The following is a 19,788-nucleotide window of genomic DNA, read 5'->3' as shown; positions in this document are numbered from 1 at the left end:
AAGTGACTTGCCCAGAATCATAGTTTATTAGGGACTAGAATTGAGACTAGAATCTATTGCTTTTTTTCCTCTTCATTGCTTACTGCACAAATAATACGTGACTATATCCTTGTAAAAAGCACTACAGAAGACTGTATATTTTCAAAATCACTATTCTCCTGCATCTTGTCACAGTTCCATTCCCCTCCTTATACACACTCAGAGTTAATCAATATTGCAATGTGGTCACTACCATATGTTGTAGTGAGAAAATAGTTCTATTAGTTAAGGGAGAAAAATCACAAACCTTCAATTTTTTTTTTCCTCCAGGCACTTAAATTCCTAGCAAAGTGCCATAAGAAAAAGAAACTATTTGCTCCTTGGCGAGGACTCCAAGAACTCACTGATGCACGCCGAGTTGAACTGAAGCAACAAGTGGATGACTATGTCAGAAGACATTTGGTATGTAGGCTTCTGTGCCATATCAGTATTACATTATTCCAGTGCGTGATATTGATCAACAAAACAGTGTCTCTCATATATGTGTGTGTGTGTGTGTGTGTGTGTATACATTTATTGCTGGTATAAGGTAATGCATTGGCTTTTCCATAGAAGTAATGGTATATCTTTTTATAGTTACATAGCCATAGGTATAGTCAGTGGTGAAGGAGACTCTGCTTTAAATCAGTTTTTTCCCATACTACGTCAATAAGACTTGTTCATTGCTTCTTTTGCAATAGTACAGTAAAACTGGAACGATTTTGAACCTTCCAGAAAGAGTATATGTAATTGTCAATCAATGATTATTCATTCTCACATTTGTTGGACTACTAATGTACCTCCAGAAGCCAATAAGATATAGCATTTGACTATTTGCCTCTTATGATCTTACCACAAAAATACTACTAGTGCCTTTATCCCAACAGAAATGTCCATATCTTTGACTTTCTATGACCACAGTATTGCAGGTCACATGTTATTCACTTCTCCCACCTGAATTCTTGACCATCTACTCCTATGTGTCTTCAAAGGTCATTTCCCTTTCTGCCTTGGGAGTAACTCACCACTCCTGTCATTAATTTTAATCACCTGCACCTTTGCTGATTACCTCTACTTTCTTTACTCTTACAGCTTCTCCCGTGCTTTCACACTTCCGTAATTTTATGGACAAAGTTGGCAGTTTATACATTTCAATCTATCAGAATTATTCCCTCATTTGAACCAACCACTTATAGTGTATCTTGGTACTTTTCATGAGTTTTGTTGTGATTGTGGTGGTGGTGTTTGTGCCTGAGTTCATTCTCTCTCTCTCACAAACACACACACACACACACACACACAGATAACACACACACACTTCTCAAATTTGAAGGTTCTGGATAACTGATGTTAGAGGTTTGATATGATATTTAGGCAGTCCTGCCATTCACCCTTTCATTCCTCCAGAGCGCCCAAAATGAAAGGACTTTTTGTAACAAACAAAAACCACTATACAAATGGAAATGAAGTACAAATATATTAGTAGCTGAGCATGTATCTGGTAATCACTGGAACACAGCAATGGTAAAACCTGAATTGGATAGCATAGCTTAGTCCAGGAAGTGTAAGCAAGGCCTCTTACTTTCCCCTCCTGCTAATCTGGAATTAGGGACCCAAAACCTAATGGAGTCTGTGGAGAAAGAGAGGAGGAAAAAACCACCCTTCTATTTCAGGCCCTCTGTGATTACCATAAAGAGGTAGACAGTGGAAAAAGTTCTGACATTTGTTTCTGGCCAAGATGAAGTAACAGGGACTAGATTTACTTCCTGCCTGAAACAACCAGAAAAAGAAACAAACATAAACAGATAAAAATGTATGAGATAATCGTTTTCAAGACCCTGGACATCAGACAACAAAGAACAATAATTCTGAGAGGGAACAAAGCGAGCCCTATAATTACCCCAGCTTACTGCCTTGAAAGAGTTTTTAGGCCATAGCTCAAGGAAGAGAAGAGCTCTTTAGAATCCTTGAGTTAAGGAAATGGCACTGAGAGTCTGGTGACACCAAGGGAGCTAGACTTCTTAGAACAGAGTACCAGAGCAAAGAGAGCTGCAAAGAGAGAGAACCCCAGATATCTACAGAATCTACCCCCTTAAGTATTCTCCAGAATACTAATCAGCATGTACATGTGAGGAAATTATCTAAAGCCAAATTTTCCAGTCATCTGAAAAGGTAAGACGGAAGTGTGTCTGGAACTCACATAGTTCCAGGAATAGTGCCTGTTCCCATCAAATACGCTGGAGAGACTCATAATTCACAGGGTATTGTGAAGCATACTCAGGAAGACCTTCCCTTAATAGTAGATTATGATTAGCCTAGACAGCTCCATTCTGCCAAACAAATTATAAAATCAAGAGTCAAAAAAAGATTAAAATGTTTTCATGTAATTTAACAGCATTCCAAAAAAAGACTCAAAATTTTAAGAAATGTCAAAATATCCAGCACCTAACAAGGTAAAAGTCACAATGTCTAGCAGCTAATCAAATATTAAAGGCATGCATGGAAGTAGGAAAAAGGACTGATAATGAGGAGGATATTCAATCAAACCAACCCAGAAATTACATAGATGTTAAAATTGGCAGAGAAGGGCATTTAAACAGTCATTATAACTGTATTCTATATGTTCAAAAAGTCAAGTAGAAATATGGAAAATATTTTTAAAATACCTGAATCAAACTCCTAGAGGTAAAAACTTCAAAGTATGGTATGAAAAATATACTTGATCAAATTAATAGCAGATTAGACTTTGCTGGATGGAAGTCTAATAATAAATTAATAATAAAGGTGAAGCCATAGTAGTAGATACTGTACAAAATGAGTCACAGAGAGGGAAAAAAGAGAAAAATATTTGAAAAGACCATTACTGAGCTGTGGGACTGTAAGTGACCCAATAAATGAAAAATTGGAATCCCTGAAGGAAGTGTAGAGAAAAATAATGGCTGAAAACTTTCCAAACTAAAAATGATAAGCCCATACCCAAACCAGTTAAGGCACAGGTACATGGAAAAAACTGTGCCAAGGAATATCATAATCAAAATTGTCAAACCAGTGATACAGTGAAAATCTTAAAAACAAAAAAAAATTTTAAATGTTATATAAAGACAAAAATTACATTGCTCAGTAGGAACAGTGCAAGCAAGAAGATACCTTGCTTTAAAGTACTGAAAGGAAAAAAAGTTGTCCAACCTAGAATTCTGTACCTGACAAAAAAAAATTGTTTAAAAAAAAAAGCTTTTTCAGACATACAAAAGCTGAAAGACTTGATCACCAGTACACTTGCACTACATAAAAAGAATTTAACATTCCAGAAATGTTAGAATTTAACATTCCAGAAATAAATTGAGGGAGTAAAAATGCACATTTACATGCCTATCTTGCAAGTTCCTGCCCAGCAAAATAAATAATCAACAGTAAACAGCCTATAGAATGGGAAAAAATAGTTGCAAGCTATACATCTGACAAAGGGCTAATATCTAGAATCTACAAGGAACTCAACTCAAGAAGAAAAAAAAAAACATTAAAAAGTGGGCAAAGCCAGATGCTGTGGCTCATGCTTATAATCTCAGCACTCTGGGATGCCAAGGCAGGAGGAATACTTGAGCCCAGGAATTCAAAACCAGCTTAGGCAACATGGTGAGACCTGGTCTCTACAAAAAAATTTAAAAATTAGCCAGGCATGGTGGTGCCTGTCTGTGGTCCCAGCTACTTGAGAGGTTGAGGTGGGGCAATCATTTGAACTCAGGAGGTTGAGGCTGCAGTGAGGCATGTTCATGCTACTGCACTCCAGCCTGGGTGGCCGAGAGAGAACCTGTCTCAAAAAAAAAAAAAAAAAAAAAAAAAAAAGTGGGCAAGAAACATGAACAGACATACAAGTGGTCAACAAACAATGAAAAATGCTCACTAATCATCAGAGAAATGTAAATTAAAATCATAATAAATAACCATATTATGCCAGTTAAAATGACTATTATTACAAAGTCAAAAACAACCAACTTACACACTGTTGGTGGGAATGTAAATCAGAAATGTTAAGTTCTTTAAGGTATAAAACACTTAACATTTCTGTTTAAAATGATGCCAGGAAAAGATACCAGAGAGAAATCTGGCTCTACATAAAGAAATTAAGAGCACTGGAAATGGTAATTACAGCCATGTGTCACATAATGAATTTTCAGTCAGTGTTGGGCCATATATACAACAGTGGTCACATAATATTGTAATGGCATATTTTTACTGGACATTTTCTACATTTATATATGTTTACATATGCAAAAACTTACCATTGCATTAAAATTGCTTACAGTATTCAGTACAATAACATGCTGTACAGATTTGTAGCCTAAGAGCAATAGGGTATACCACATAGCCTACATATGTAGTAGTCTATACCATTTAAGTTTGTGTAGGTACACTCGATGACAGGCGCACAGTGACAAAATCACCTAACAGCACATTTCTCTGAACCGATTCCTGTCGTTAAGCAAGGCATGACTGTACTTGGGTAAATATACAGTAGTCCCCCCTTAATCTCAGAAGATGCATTCCAAGACCCCCAACGGAAGACTAAAACTGCAGATAGTACCGAACCCTGTATATATCATGTTTTTTCCTATACATACATACCTATGATAAAGTTTAATTTATAAATTACACACAGTAAGAGATTAACAACCACAGTAATAAAGTAGAACAATTATAATAACATATTGTAATAAAAGTTATATGAATGTGGTCTCTCTGTCTCTCTCAAAATATCTTATTGTACTCTACCGCAGGTAACTGAAACCACAGAAAGTGAAACCTTGGATAACTGGGGGATTGCTATACTATTGAAAGGTTCTTATACTATATATGAAGTGATATGTTATCATTTGAAGGTAGATTTATAAGTTAAACATGTATGGTATGAACCTTAAAGCAACCACTAAAATTTAAAAAACAAAGAGTTATAGCTAACAACTAATAATAAAATAGCTAATAAGCCTACAAAAGAGATGACATTGAATCATGAAATATACTTGATCAAAAAAGGCAGAAAAAGAGGAAAAATAAAGTGTGGGACAAAAAGAAAGCAAAATGATAGACTCAAACATGATTGTGTCAGTAATTACAATAGCTAAAAATGGTCTGAACACCCCAATTAAAAAGCAGAGTAGCAGACTGAATAAAAAAGCCTGATTATATGTTGATTACAAGAAACATACTTTAAATATGAAAAAAGGTGGAACAAGTATAATGATAAAGGAATCAATTAAGAGGACATAAGAATTTTAAATGTTTATATACCTAATAACAGTGCTCCAAAATACATGTAGCCAACATGAATGAACCTTGATGACATGCTAACTGAAATAAGCCAGATACAAAAGGACAAATATTATCTGATTCCACTTATCTAAGATACCTAGAGAAAGCAAATTGATAGAAATAGAAAATTGAATTGCGGTTTTCAGGAGTAGAAGTTGGGGAGTAGGATGAGAAGATAGTATTTAAAGAGTATGGAATTTCAATTTGGGCAAATATAAAAGTTCTGGAGATGGACAGTGGCAGTGGTCATGTAACAATATGAATGTACTTTAATACCACTGAACTGTACACTTAAAAATGGTTAAAATGATAAATCTTACGTATATTTTACCACAATAAAAAAATACATGAAGCAAACACTGATAGAACTGTGATGAGGAATAAAACCACAATTATTTCAATAACCTTCTCAACAACAACTTATAGAACAAGCACGCAGAAAAGCAGCAAGGATATGGTAGATATGAACAACACTATTAAACAACTTGATCTAATTGACATTTTTGGAAAACTTCACCAAATAACATTCTTCTTAATGAACATTGCACATAGAACATTTACCAAGATAGACTATGTTCTGTACCATCAAATAAATCTCAATAAACTAAAAAATATATATATACAAAGTATATTCTCTGCCCACAATAGAATTAAGTTAGAAGTCAATAACAGAAATATCTCTGGTTATATTACCAACTATATGGAAACTAAACAACACACTTCTAAATACCCAAAGGCTCAAAGAAGAAATCAAAAGGGAAATTATAAAGTATTTCAAACTGAATGAAAACTCCACCTTTCACAACTTGTAGATTCCCCAAAAGCAGTATTTAGAAGGAAATTTTTATCACTAAACACCTGTATTTTAAAAAGAAGATAGGTCTCAAATCAAAGGCCTCAAAGAGCTGGGCACAGTAGCCTGTGACAGCTACTTGGGAGGCTGAGGCGGGAGGATTTCCTGAGCCCAGGAGTTTAAGGCTATAGTGGTCCATGACTGTGTCTGTCAATAGCCACTGTACTCCAGCCTGGGCAACATAGCAAGACTATGTCTCTTTAAAAAAAACAAACAGAAACAGACAGCCCCTCCTTTCTCGTTAAAAAACAAAAACAAAAAAACCCTCAGCTTATAACTTAAGAAACTAGAAACGGAGCAAATTAAACTCCAAGTAAGCAGAAGAAAGGAAATAAAGATCAAAGGGAAATCAATAAACTAGGAAACAAAAGCAATAGAGAAAAATCAATGAAACTAAAAGCTGATTGTTTGAGAAGATCGATAAAATTTATAAAACTGCAGCCAGACTGATCAGGAAAAAGAAGACATAAATTACCAACATCAGGAGGTAAGAGAAGTGACATCAATATAGACTATACAGATATTGAAGAATAAGGGAATATTAGTACCTTTATACCAATACAACAATTTGTATGAAATAGACAAATCCTCAAAAGACAAATTACCACAGTTCACCCGAGAATAGATAAAATGAATAATCTCATATATCTATATGTCTACTAAATTGTAACTGAAAACCTCTCCACAAGAAAACTTGCATGGCTGGATTGCTTCACTGATTCGTTTAAGAAGGAAATAATGCCAATTCCATAAAAAATTGAAGAAGAGGAAATACTTTCCAACTCATTTTATAAGACCAGCAATACCCTGACACCATAACCAGAGACCTTACAAGCAAAGAATTTCAGAACAATATTCCTCATGAACATTTATCTCAAAATTCTAAACATTAAAACTTTTAACAACATGGATAAATCTCAAAATAGTTATTCATTTAGCAAATTGAATCTAACAATATGTTGAAAGGCTAGTATATCATGAACAAGTAAAGTTTATCTCAGGTATAATTTACCATATTAACAGACTCAGACTAAGAAAAATCATATTATTATATCAATAAATGCAGAAAAAGAGCTTGACAAAATGCAACATCTAGTCCTGACACCCCACACACCCCAAGAACGAAATCTTAACAAACTAGGAATTTGGAGAAAACTTTCTCCACCTGATGAAAGATATCTATGAAATACCTACAACTGACATCATGTTCAATGACAAAAGACTGAATGTTTCTCCTCTAAGATTAGGAACAAGGCAGAATGTCATTCGGCACAATCATAATCCCATCAGGTTTTCTTGTGGAAATTGACACACTGATTCTAAAATTCATATAGAAATACAAAGGACCTAGAATAGAATAGCTAAGTAACTGCAAAAAAGAACAGAGTTGGAGGGCTGATGTTACCTGATTGCAATTATAAAGCTATAGAATCAAAACAGTGATATTGATACAAAGATACAAAAACAAATCAGTAGAACAGACTTGAATCCAGAAATAAATCCACATGTATAGCCAACTAATTATTGACAGAGATGCACAGTTAATGCAGTAGAAAAACTGGAGCAATTGGCTATCCATATATAAAAAAAATTGAACTTGAAGCCATACATCACTTCATATACAAAATTTAACTCAAAGTAGATCATAGGCCTAATGCAAAACCTAAAACTATAAAACTTCTAAAAGGAAACAATGGAGAAATAATGTGACCTTCTTTTTTTTTATATATATATACTTTAAGTTCTAGGGTACATGTGCACAATGTGCAGATTTGTTACATACGTATACTTGTGCCATGTTGGTGTGCTGCACCCATCAACTCATCAGCACCCATCAACTCATCATTTACATCAGGTATAACTCCCAATGCCATCCTTCCCCCCCCCATAATAGGCCCCAGGGTGTGATGTTCCCCATTCCCATGTCCAAGTAATCTCATTGTTCAATTCCCACCTATGAGTGAGAACATGCGATGTTTGGTTTTCTGTTCTTGTGATAGTTTGCTGAGAATTATGGTCTCCAGCTGCATCCATGTCCCTACGAAGGACACGAACTCATCCTTTTTTATGACTGCATAGTATTCTATGGTGTATATGTGCCACATTTTCTTAATCCAGTCTGTCACTGATGGACATTTGGGTTGATTCCAGGTCTTTGCTATTGTGAATAGTGCCACAATAAACATACGTGTGCATGTGTCTTTATAGCAGCATGATTTATAATCCTTTGGGTATACACCCAGTAATGGGATGGCTGGGTCATATGGTATTTTTAGTTCTAGATCCTTGAGGAATCACCATACTGTTTTCCACAATGGTTGAACTAGTTTACAATCCCACCAACAGTGTAAAAGTGTTCCTATTTCTCCACATCCTCTCCAGCACCTGTTGTTTCCTGACTTTTTAATGATTACCATTCTAACTGGTGTGAGATGGTATCTTATTGTGGTTTTGATTTGCATTTGTCTGATGGCCAGTGATGACGAGCATTTTTTCATGTGTCTGTTGGCTGTATGAAGGTCTTCTTTTAAGAAATGTCTGTTCATATCCTTTGCCCACTTTTTGATGGGCTTGTTTGTTTTTTTCTTATAAATTTGAGTTCTTTGTAGGTTCTGGATATTAGCCCTTTGTCAGATAAGTAGATTGCAAAAATTTTCTCTCATTCTGCAGGTTGCCTGTTCACTCTGATGGCAGTTTCTTTTGCTGTGCAGAAGCTCTTTAATTAGATCCCATTTGTCAATTCTGGCTTTTCTTGCCGTTGCTTTTGGTGTTTTAGACATGATGAAGTCCTTGCCTATGCCTATGTCCTGAATGGTATTACCTAGGTTTTCTTCTAGGGTTTTTATGGTTTTAGGTCTAACATTTAAGTCTCTAATCCATCTTGAATTAATTTTTGTATAAGGAGTAAGGAAAGGATCCAGTTTCAGCTTTCTACTTATGGCTAGCCAATTTTCCCAGCACCATTTATTAAATAGGGAATCCTTTCCCCATTTCTTGTTTTTGTCAGGTTTGTCAAAGATCAGATGGCTGCAGATGTGTGGTATTATTTCTGAGGGCTCTGTTCTGATCCATTGGTCTATATCTCTGTTTTGGTACCAGTACCATGCTGTTTTGGTTACTGTAGCCTTGTAGTATAGTTTGAAGTCAGGTAGCGTGATGCCTCCAGCTTTGTTCTTTTGACTTAGGATTGTCTTGGCAATGCGGGCTCTTTTTTGGTTCCATATGAACTTTAAAGCAGTTTTTTCCAATTCTGTGAAGAAACTCGTTGGTAGCTTGATGGGGATGGCATTGAATCTGTAAATTACCTTGGGCAGTATGGCCATTTTCACGATATTGATTCTTCCCATCCATGAGCATGGTATGTTCTTCCATTTGTTTGTGTCCTCTTTGATGTCACTGAGCAGTGGTTTGTAGTTCTCCTTGAAGAGGTCCTTTACATCCCTTGTAAGTTGGATTCCTAGGTATTTTATTCTCTTTGAAGCAATTGTGAATGGAAGTTCATTCCTGATTTGGCTCTCTGCTTGTCTGTTACTGGTGTATAAGAATGCTTGTGATTTTTGCACATTAATTTTGTATCCTGAGACTTTGCTGAAGTTGCTTATCAGCTTAAGGAGATTTTGGGCTGAGACAATGGGGTTTTCTAAATATACAATCATGTCATCTGCAAACAGGGACAATTTGACTTCTTCTTTTCCTAACTGGATACCCTTTATTTCTTTCTCTTGCCTGACTGCCCTAGCCAGAACTTCCAACACTATGTTGAATAGGAGTGATGAGAGAGGGCATCCCTGTCTTGTGCCAGTTTTCAAAGGGAATTTTTCCAGTTTTTGCCCATTCAGTATGATATTAGCTGTGGGTTTGTCATAAATAGCTCTTATTATTTTGAGATACGTTCCATCAATACCGAATTTATTGAGTTTTTAGCATGAAGGGCTGTTGAATTTTGTCGAAGGCCTTTTCTGCATCTATTGAGATAATCATGTGATTCTTGTCTTTGGTTCTGTTTATATGCTGGATTACGTTTATTGATTTGAGTATGTTGAACCAGCCTTGCATCCTAGGGATGAAGCCCACTTGATCATGGTGGATAAGCTTTTTGATGTGCTGTTGGATTCCGTTTGCCAGTATTTTATTGAGGATTTTTGCATCGATGTTCATCAGAGATATGGGTCTAAAATTCTTTTTTTGTTATGTCTCTGTCAGGCTTTGGTATCAGGATGATGTTGACCTCATAAAATGAGTTTGGGAGGATTCCCTCTTTTTCTATTGATTGGAATAGTTTCAGAAGGAATGGTACCAGCTCCTCCTTGTACCTCTGGTAGAATTCGGCTGTGAATCTGTCTGGTCCTGGACTTTTTTTGGTTGGTAGGCTATTAATTATTGCCTGAATTTCAGAGCCTGCTATTGGTCTATTCAGGGATTCAACTTCTTCCTGGTTTAGTCTTGGGAGAGTGTAAGTGTCCAGGAAATTATCCATTTCTTCTAGATTTTCTAATTTATTTACATAGAGGTGTTTATAGTATTCTCTGATGGTAGTTTGTATTTCTGTGGGATCGGTGGTGATATCCCCTTCATCATTTTTTATTGTGTCTATTTGATTCTTCTCTCTTTTCTTCTTTATTAGTCTTGCTAGCAGTCTATCAATTTTGTTGATTTTTTCAAAAAACCAACTCTTGGATTCACTGATTTTTTGGGAGGGTTTTTTGTGTCTCTATCTCCTTCAGTTCTGCTCTGATCTTAGTTATTTCTTGCCTTCTGCTAGCTTTTGAATGTGTTTGCTCTTGCTTCTCTAGTTCTTTTAATTTTGATGTTAGAGTGTCAATTTTAGATCTTTCCCGCTTTCTCTTGTGGGCATTTAGTGCTATAAATTTCCCTCCCCACACTGCTTTAAATGTGTCCCAGAGATTCTGGTATGTTGTATCTTTGTTCTCATTGGTTTCAAAGAACATCTTTATTTCTGCCTTCATTTCGTTATGTACCCAGTAGTCATTCAGGAGCAGGTTGTTCAGTTTCCATGTAGTGGAGCGGTTTTGATTGAGTTTCTTAGTCCTGAGTTCTAGTTTGATTGCACTGTGGTCTGAGAGACAGTTTGTTATAATTTCTGTTCTTGTACATTTGCTGAGGAGTGAATAAAGCTGTATTTTTAATAAAGTTCTTTTAACCTAAGTGCTTAAAAACATTTTAGGGGTCCTGAGCTTTTAAAAATAATCAGCTTGGCCACCAATAAAACATGGCCAATGAATCTCTTCTTTTTAGTTATTATTATACTCTACGTTCTGGGATACATGTGCGAAACGTGCAGGTTTGTTACATGGGTATACACGTGCCATGGGTGGTTTGGGACCCATCAACCTGTCATCTACATTAGGTTTTTCTCCTAATGCTATCCGTCCCCTAGCTCCCCACCCCCCGATAGGCCCCACTGTGTGATGGTCCCCTCCCTGCGTCCACATGTTCTCATTTTTCAACTTCCACTTATGAGTGAGAACATGCAGTATTTGGTTTTCTGTTCTTGTGTTAGTTTGCTGAGAATGATGATTTCCAGCTTCCAGGACATAAACCATGTCCCTGCAAAGGACATGAACTCATCCTTTTTTAGGGCTGCATAGTATTCCATGGTGTATATGGCCAACGAATCTCTTAAGTGCTGATCAATCATATTAGCAACTCCTCCCTTAGCCGAGCACCAGAACCTAATTGGAGAGAGGGGCAGAACCACAACTGAAAGTTTTTAAAGCAGATATAGAATGAAGACAGACAGAAGCATGCCTTCTCTCCAATAAATAGATAATCACTTCCTAAGCTCTGTAGAGAGGACATACTGCTTTTAACAGTTTTAATCGTTTACAAATTTAATCGCCTTTATACAGATTATATACCCAAGCCCCACACACCCCAAGAAATTCTGATACAGTAAGTTTTGTGTGGCCTCATGTACCTATATTTTTTAAATTTATTTATTTTCAGGGTGGTAAAATAGATAAAATGTAAAAAGTACCATTTTAACTATGTTTAAATGTAGTTTGCTAGCATTGAGTACGTTCATATTGTTTGTGCAACCATCACCACCATCCATCTTGAGAACTTTTTTCATCTTGCAGAACTGAAACTCTGCATCCATTAAACACTAACTCACCATTTCCCCACTACCCAGCTCCTGGTAACCACCATTCTACTTTCTGTCTCTATGAATTTGCCTACTCTAAGTACCTCATTAGTGGAACCATACTTCATTGTTTCACTTGGTATAATGTCTTCAAGGTTCATGTTTTAGCATGTGTCAGAATTTTCTACTTTTTAAAAGCTGAATAATATTCCATTATGTATACTACATTTTGTTTATCCAAGGAACACTTGGGTTCCTTCCACCCTTTGGCTATTGTGAATAATGCTACTGTGAGCATGTGTGTACAAATATCTGTTTGTGTACTTGCTTTCAATTCTTTTGGGTGAGTATCCAGAAATGTAAATGCTAGATTATATGCTAATTCTTTTTAAAAATGTTTTGAGGAACTGCCATACTGTTTTCCATAGTGGCTGTACCATTTTACATTTCCACCAGTCACACACAGGGTTCCAGTTTCTGTACATCCTTGTCAGCATTAGTTATTTTTGTTGTAGTCATTGTTTTTGATAGTAGCTAATAGATACGAAGTTATACCTTATGGTTTGAACTTGCATTTTCCTAATTAGTGATTTTGAGCATCTTTTCATGTGTTTACTGGCTGTTTCTTTATCTTTTTTGCAGAAATGTCTATTCAAGTAATTTTTTTTTCCACAGGATTATATTTTGTTCATTTTTTAATCAGGTTGTTTTTGGTAGTTGTTTTTTATCTCCTCTCCCATAATTCCACAGTGTCTGAGAAAGTAAAGTATGGTCACATACAAAAAAGAAAGACAAAAAACTTCTCCACCATTATTTTTATCTAAAACTTTTAAGAGACTATTTAATACTTGCATAAGAGTACAAGATAGATATCAATCATAAGATTCAATTGATAAAATGAGAGACAACTAAGCATTCTAAAACCTCTGCTAAGTGGTTGGGTACTTTGATACCTATGTCCTCTTTGTGATAAGCTTTTCTGTCCTGTGTTTCCAGGGCTCTCCAATGTCAGATGTGGTCAGTAGGGAGCTCCATGCCCAAGCTCAAGAACGACTGCAACACTACTTCATGGGCAGGGCCATGGAAGAGCGAGCCCAGCAGCACAGAGAAGCTCTGATGGCACAGATCAGCACCAACATTGAACAGCTAATGAGTATGTGCTCATTTTACTTTTGTTCTCTAAAAGGAACAACCTATGCAAGGTTTGTGACATCCAAAACCTTCAGAAGGAAACCATTGGTAAACATCTTTAACTCATCCCCTAACCTCAGGAAATTTCTACATAGATCAGACCAGCACGTAATGTTTTCAAATGATGCGGATTTTATAACCTCCTTCTTACCTGTTTCCCGAAGCCTTGCCATCATTCATATGTGTCACCCCGAAGTTATTAATTTCAGATGCTGAGCCCTACTAGCCATCTTTTACTATGTAATCTGAAAAGCTTTTGGTCATATTTTATAAGTAGATGATGACAATAGTTACAGTATCATTCTCTTGTAGCGCATTTTATAATTTTTTTTTATTTTGTTGAGACGGAGTCTTGTTCCGTTGCCAGGCTGGAGTGCAGTGGCATGATCTTGGCTCGCTGCAACCTCTGCCTCCCAGGTTTAAATGATTCCCCTGCCTCAGCTGGGACTACAGATGAGCACCACCATGCCCAGCTAATTTTTGTAGTTTTAGTAGACACAGAATTTCACCATGTTGGCCAGGATGGTCTCGGTCTCTTGACCTTGTGACCTGCCTACCTCGGCCTCCCAAAGTGCTGCGATTATAGGCGTGAGCAACTGCACCTGGCCTATAAATTTTTAATGAAGTACTTTTACAAAAATTAATTCATCATAACCACTGACCCATTTAATGAGAGATCCCATCCATGAAGCCCCTGTGTTTCAGTCAGCCTCTTGGATTTCTTTAGTGTATGTGAACAGAAAGGACCAGTGTTTTCTCTAATGGCTACTACTTGGGAATTTTATATTTTGAAATTGGATAAATGGCTGAAACTGAGCCTCTCATCTATAGGATGAGGTGCTATTAAAGTTTCTGTTCTTTAAATAAACCATCTTGGCTGGGCGAGGTGGCTCATGCCTCTAATCCCAGCACTTTGGGAGGCCGAAGTGGGCGGATCACGAGGTCAGGAGTTTGAGACCACATAACCAACATGGTGAAACCCCATCTAAAAATACAAAAATTAGCTGGGCATGGTGGCGGGTGCCTGTAATCCCAGCTACTCGGGAGGCTGAGGCAGGAGAATTGCTTGAACCCGGGAGGCGGAGGTTGTAGTGAGCAGAGATCACGCCACTGCACTCCAGCATAGGTGACAGAGTAAGACTCTGTCTCAAAAATAATAATAAAAATAAATAAATAAACCATCTTACAAAAATCTACATCTTTTTTTATTCCTTTAAACACAGAAATGGCCGGGCGCAGTGGCTCATGCTTGTAATCCCAACATTTTGGTAGGCCGAGGTAGGCAGATCATCTGAGGTCAGGAGTTCGAGACCAGCCTGACCGACATGGTGAAACCCCCATCTCTACTAAAAATACAAAATTAACCAGACATGGTGGTGCATGCCTGTAATCCCAGCTACTCAGGAGGCTGAGGTAGGAGAATTACTTGAACCCAGGAGGCGGAGGTTGCAGTGAGCTGAGATCGCACCATTGCATTCCAGCCTGGGCAACAAGAGCAAAACTCCATCTCAAAAAAAAAACAGAAATGGGCCAAATATGTTGACTCATGGCTGTAAACACTTAGGGAAGCTGAGGCAGGAGGATTGCTTGAGTCCAGAAGTTTGAGACCAGTCTGGGCAGCATAGTGAGATCTCTACAAAAAAGAAAAAAATATTAGCTGGGTATGGTGGCATAGTCCCAGGTACTTAGGAAGCTGAGGTGGGAGAATCACTTGAGCCCAGGAGGTTGAGGCTGCAGTGAACCGTGATCATGCTACTGCACTCCAGCTTAGGCAATAGAGCGAGATCCTGTCTCAAAAGTAATACATTCAGAGTTGGAATGCTGTTTCTGCCTGCAGAGTTACAGCTCTGTAGCTTCCAAGTTCCTACCTGCCTGGCATAGGACTCTTGTTCTCATCTATTTATTTTCTGTCCACTACAGAGGCACCAAGTCTAAAGGAGGCAGAAGGCAAAGAACCTGAGCTCTTCCTAAGTAGATCCAGGCCTGTGGCAGCCAAGGCCAAGCAGGCCCATCTCACAACCCTGAAGCACATACAAGCACCCTGGTGGAAGAAGCTTGGGGAAGAATCTGGAGATGAGATTGATGTTCCAAAGGATGAGCTTAGTGTAGAATTAGAAACTTTATTCATTGGTGGAACCAAACCACCTTAGTGAGTTACCTAAGAATTGACACAAATCTCATATTTTAGGAGATTATATTGGTTCTGCCTCTGGCATGCTAGTAGACTAGGGCCATCCTAACTTATTATTTTCCAGAGGTGACAAGACCTGCAGTAAGCAAAGAGTTATCTTCTACCTCTCTCTCAATTTTCTTTTTCTTTTCTCTGTATCCTCATCCTTGGCCACACACAGATTTATGTGGCTTTTATTGTAGAACTAAACTTAGCATAGTGTTCTGTTATTTACATGAAGTGTGTTTTTCTTTGGTTTCTGCTGTTTTCCAACTAAAGATTTTTTTTCTAAATAAATATTTTCAACAATTGATTTGAAAAATTTGTCAGGATTATTTCAACTTTCCACATTTGTTATCTGAAATTCCTATTTCCTATTAACATAGGAGGTGTGTGCAGACTTTATTAATGTGAGGAAAAGAAATGCTCAATTGAAGAACATTTCCCTATTTTCTATAAAGCAGTGGTTGAACTCATTTTCTATTTTGTTATTTCTAAAAGGAACTACTTACCAAAAAAATGCATTCTTTCTATTAAACTATGAGAACTATATAATGTACTGTTTCCCTTTTTGTCTTTTCTCCTAGGACTCTCAGAGTTAAATATAATGTTTAATTTTTGTTATAATCCTAGGTACCTTTATAATTATTTGGTTCCAACCTAATACTTTTCAATTTCCATGTTTACTTTAAATATATTTTAATACCATAAAATTGAAGCCACTTCAATTTGTGTTTATAACAATATGGAATTTAAGTTAAACTCAGTTAACAAATCTTAACTCCATATCATAAAGAATCTGGAAGATGCTTTTTGTAAAATGAGTGAAAATACCCGTATTTCTGGATGTAAGACCAAATTGTGTAATGTTGTACAATCTCTAATGTTAACTTTAGTAAAATTCTAGTCAAAATTCCTATATTCGTACTTATAGTTGGAAAAGAAATGTAGAAAAATTATGTAAGAGTGTTGCTCCCAATTTAGCAGAGAAAATGCCAGATAATCTAGAACAATAATTTTTCTTGAGCCCATTACATAGCTGAGGACTCAAGCCAACCATGTAAACTGGGATAGGACTCTGTTTCTGTGAAATGAAGTATTTCATCTATAGTAGAGCACAAGAGAAAAGTGGCTGGGTAAGAAGAAATCAAATAAAATTTTAGCAAATTCTTAAAGGCCAGATGTGGGCTAGCATATGTATTTAGAATATCTAAGAGCCACAGACGTAAGAAGTTGGGCCTCTACCAAATGCTCACAAGAAAGATTGAGAGTTAGGGCCAAGCACAGTGCCTCACTCCTATAATCCCAGCACTTTGGGAGGCCGAGGCAAGTGGATTGCTTGAGCCCAGGAGTTCGAGGCCAACCTGGTCAACATGGTGAGACCCCGTCTCTACTAAAAATACAAAAATTAGTTGGATGTGGTGGCATGCACCTGTAGTCCCAGCTACTCAGAGGGCTGAGGCAGGAAGATCGCTCGAGTCCAGGAGGCAGAGGTTGCAGTGAGCTGAAATCGTGCCACTGTACTGCAGCCAGGGCAACAGAGTGAGATCCTGTCTCAAAAAAAAGAGAAGGGTTGGGAGCAAGGCAAGAGATCTGAAGAAGACTTTCATGGTACAGGCAAGCATCAAGTGATAGGCTGCTACTGGGTGACATACACAAAGTCCCCACTTCCCCCTTTTAAAAGTCTTAAGCTGCTAGAGCAAGGGCAGTGAACTCTCTTGCCTCTAAGACTCAGGCAAGATTCCACTGCATATAAGGAAGGAAAAAGGGAAGGATAGGAAACACTAGCCCCAGACACAAGCAAAAATCCAGTGTCACTGAGGTAGAGGTAAAAACAAAAATGCTTCATCACCTAGGGGAGGGAAAAGAAATCGTCTTGGGCCCCAAAACCCCATATCAATACAAAAGAGAGATCTGCTAATGATGGGGAGGAATCTCCTACCCAAGACCAACCACAGACACAAGGCATTTTGGCTTTTCTGGGCATACAAATAGGAACCCTGAGAAAGTCTTACCTTCAACTGCAGGTAGAAGAGACAGCCTAAGATTTAGGATAGATTGGGACAACAACACCCCTATCCCAACAATGATCCTGGCACCAGGTAATAAACAAGAGCAGTTTACCACTAGGATAGGAAAAAGTGTGTGGAGAGAGACCTCTGGTGGCAAAGGCATAGAGAGATGGCACAACATGGACAGTGGAGCAAGAACACAAAAATTTTTGTCTCCCAGAACCCACCTTAAACACAAGTAACAGCAGCTAAAAAGGGAATTTGAAGACTATGGTGCTGTGTTAAGCTGTTCTTGCATTGTTATAAAGAAATAGCTGAGATTGAGTAATTTTTAAAGAAAAGAGATGTAACTGGCTCATGACTCTGCAGGCTTTATAGGAAACATGGTGCTGGCATCTGCTTTGCTTCTAGGGAGGCCTTAAGAAGCTTACAATCATGTCAGAAGGTGAAAGAGGAGTAGGCACATCCCATGATGAAAGCAGGAGCAAACAGAGAGAGAGAGTGGTGGGAGGAGGTGCCACACACCTTTAAATGACCAGATCTCACAAGAACTCATTATCATGAAGACAGCACCAAGCCAGAAAGGATCTGCCCCCATGATCCAAACACCTCCCACCAGGCCCCACCTCCAGCATTGGGGATTACAATTCAACATGAGGTTTGGGCAGGGAAAAATATCCAAACCATATCAGATAATGTTTTCAGGTAGACTATAGTGAGTTGTTGCAAACCCTAGAGCAACCACTGAATAATAAAAAAGAGGTATAAGATGATAGTGAAGATATAATGGAATTGTAAAATTACTAGCAAAAGGATAGTTTTTAATCCAATTGTATCAATAACACACTAAATGTAAATAACCTTGATTTTGATTTTGGGAATCTATTGCTAAGCAGATAAGTGGGAGATAAGAAATGTTGCTTTCTAAACTTATCCTGGCCCCTCTGTGCTCTCTTTAAATTACATTTGCAAACTGGCCTTTTATCTCATTAGCTCATCATTTTCTTATAGTTCCTTATCATACTCACAAAGTGAAATACTTTTCCTGAAAGTGTCCTTACTCACATACTAAAGTTCATTAGAACTTTTCACTCTGCCAAGTTTCTGCAGTTGATAGGTTTACAAATAGTTTCACTACTTAATGCAATTTGTCAGTTTTCTAATTTCCTTGCACGTGTTTCCAGTCTGTGCTTGCTGCCTAGTCACAATGCTGGTACCACATATTGTAGGGTTTTCTTTCATGGAAACAGCCCATATCTAGCTGTCAATTTTAGTTTTAATCATAGCTATATCACAAACCACCCTAAATCTTAGTACTTTAAGACAACAACTATTCCATGCAAGGCAGAGAAACAGAGACCATATTTGCCCTCCCACCTGAAAAACACAAAAGCAAACAAATAATACATGAAACAACAGTTTTAAAGACACTGAACATCAAACAATGAAGAAATGTCTCTACAGGAAATGAATGAGTGAAACCAATTATTACCACAGCTTAATGCCATGAGAAAATAGGTCATGGTGCATTTTTCCCAATTTCTGCTTTCCAGTTCACTTTCTACACTCACACTATAAGTATCTTCCATCTCACATTTCTTTTATATTCTTTTTTTTTTTTCATTGCTATAAAATTCTCTCTTAGAACTGCTTTTGCTGCATCACATAAGTTTTGGTATGTTGTTTTTCCATTTATGCTTGTCTCAATATATTTTTAAATTTCTCTTTTTTTTTTCTTTTTATTGTTATACTTTAAGTTCTAGGGTACATGTGCACAACGTGCAGGTTTGTTACATATGTATACTTGTGCCATGTTGGTGTGCTGCACCCATCAACTCGTCGTTTACATCAGGTATAACTCCCAATGCCCCCCCCCCCCCCCCCCCCCCCCCCCCATAATAGGCCGTGGTGTGTGATGTTCCCCTTCCCAAGTCCGAGTGATCTCATTGTTCAATTCCCACCTATGAGTGAGAACATGCGGTGTTTGATTTCCTGTTCTTGCGATAGTTTGCTGAGAATGATGGTCTCCAGCTGCATCCATGTCCCTATGAAGGACACAAACTCGTCCTTTTTTATGACTGCATATAGTATTCCATGGTGTATATGTGCCACATTTTCTTAATCCAGTCTG

The 19,788-nt window shown here is 37.5% G+C and overlaps 1 protein-coding gene across 1 annotated transcript in view; it reads left to right on the top strand.

Moving 5' to 3' along the window:
* The window catches only part of IQCB1 (IQ motif containing B1), a 76,399-nt gene extending 60,204 nt beyond the window's left edge, over positions 1-16,195 (top strand). The window contains exons 13-15 of the mRNA XM_023214512.1: positions 310-441; positions 13,281-13,437; positions 15,396-16,195. Of these exons, the coding sequence (XP_023070280.1) occupies positions 310-441; positions 13,281-13,437; positions 15,396-15,625 (519 nt within the window). The 3' untranslated portion in view covers positions 15,626-16,195. The remainder of the gene's footprint in view (positions 1-309; positions 442-13,280; positions 13,438-15,395) is intronic.
* Positions 16,196-19,788: the final 3,593 nt, after the last annotated feature.

The sequence above is a fragment of the Piliocolobus tephrosceles genome, chromosome 2 (genome assembly GCF_002776525.5).
Source record: "Piliocolobus tephrosceles isolate RC106 chromosome 2, ASM277652v3, whole genome shotgun sequence".
Classification (NCBI taxonomy): domain Eukaryota; kingdom Metazoa; phylum Chordata; class Mammalia; order Primates; family Cercopithecidae; genus Piliocolobus; species Piliocolobus tephrosceles.
The sequence above is the reverse complement of the archived record's forward strand: the minus strand, read 5'-3'. Positions and strand labels throughout refer to the sequence as shown.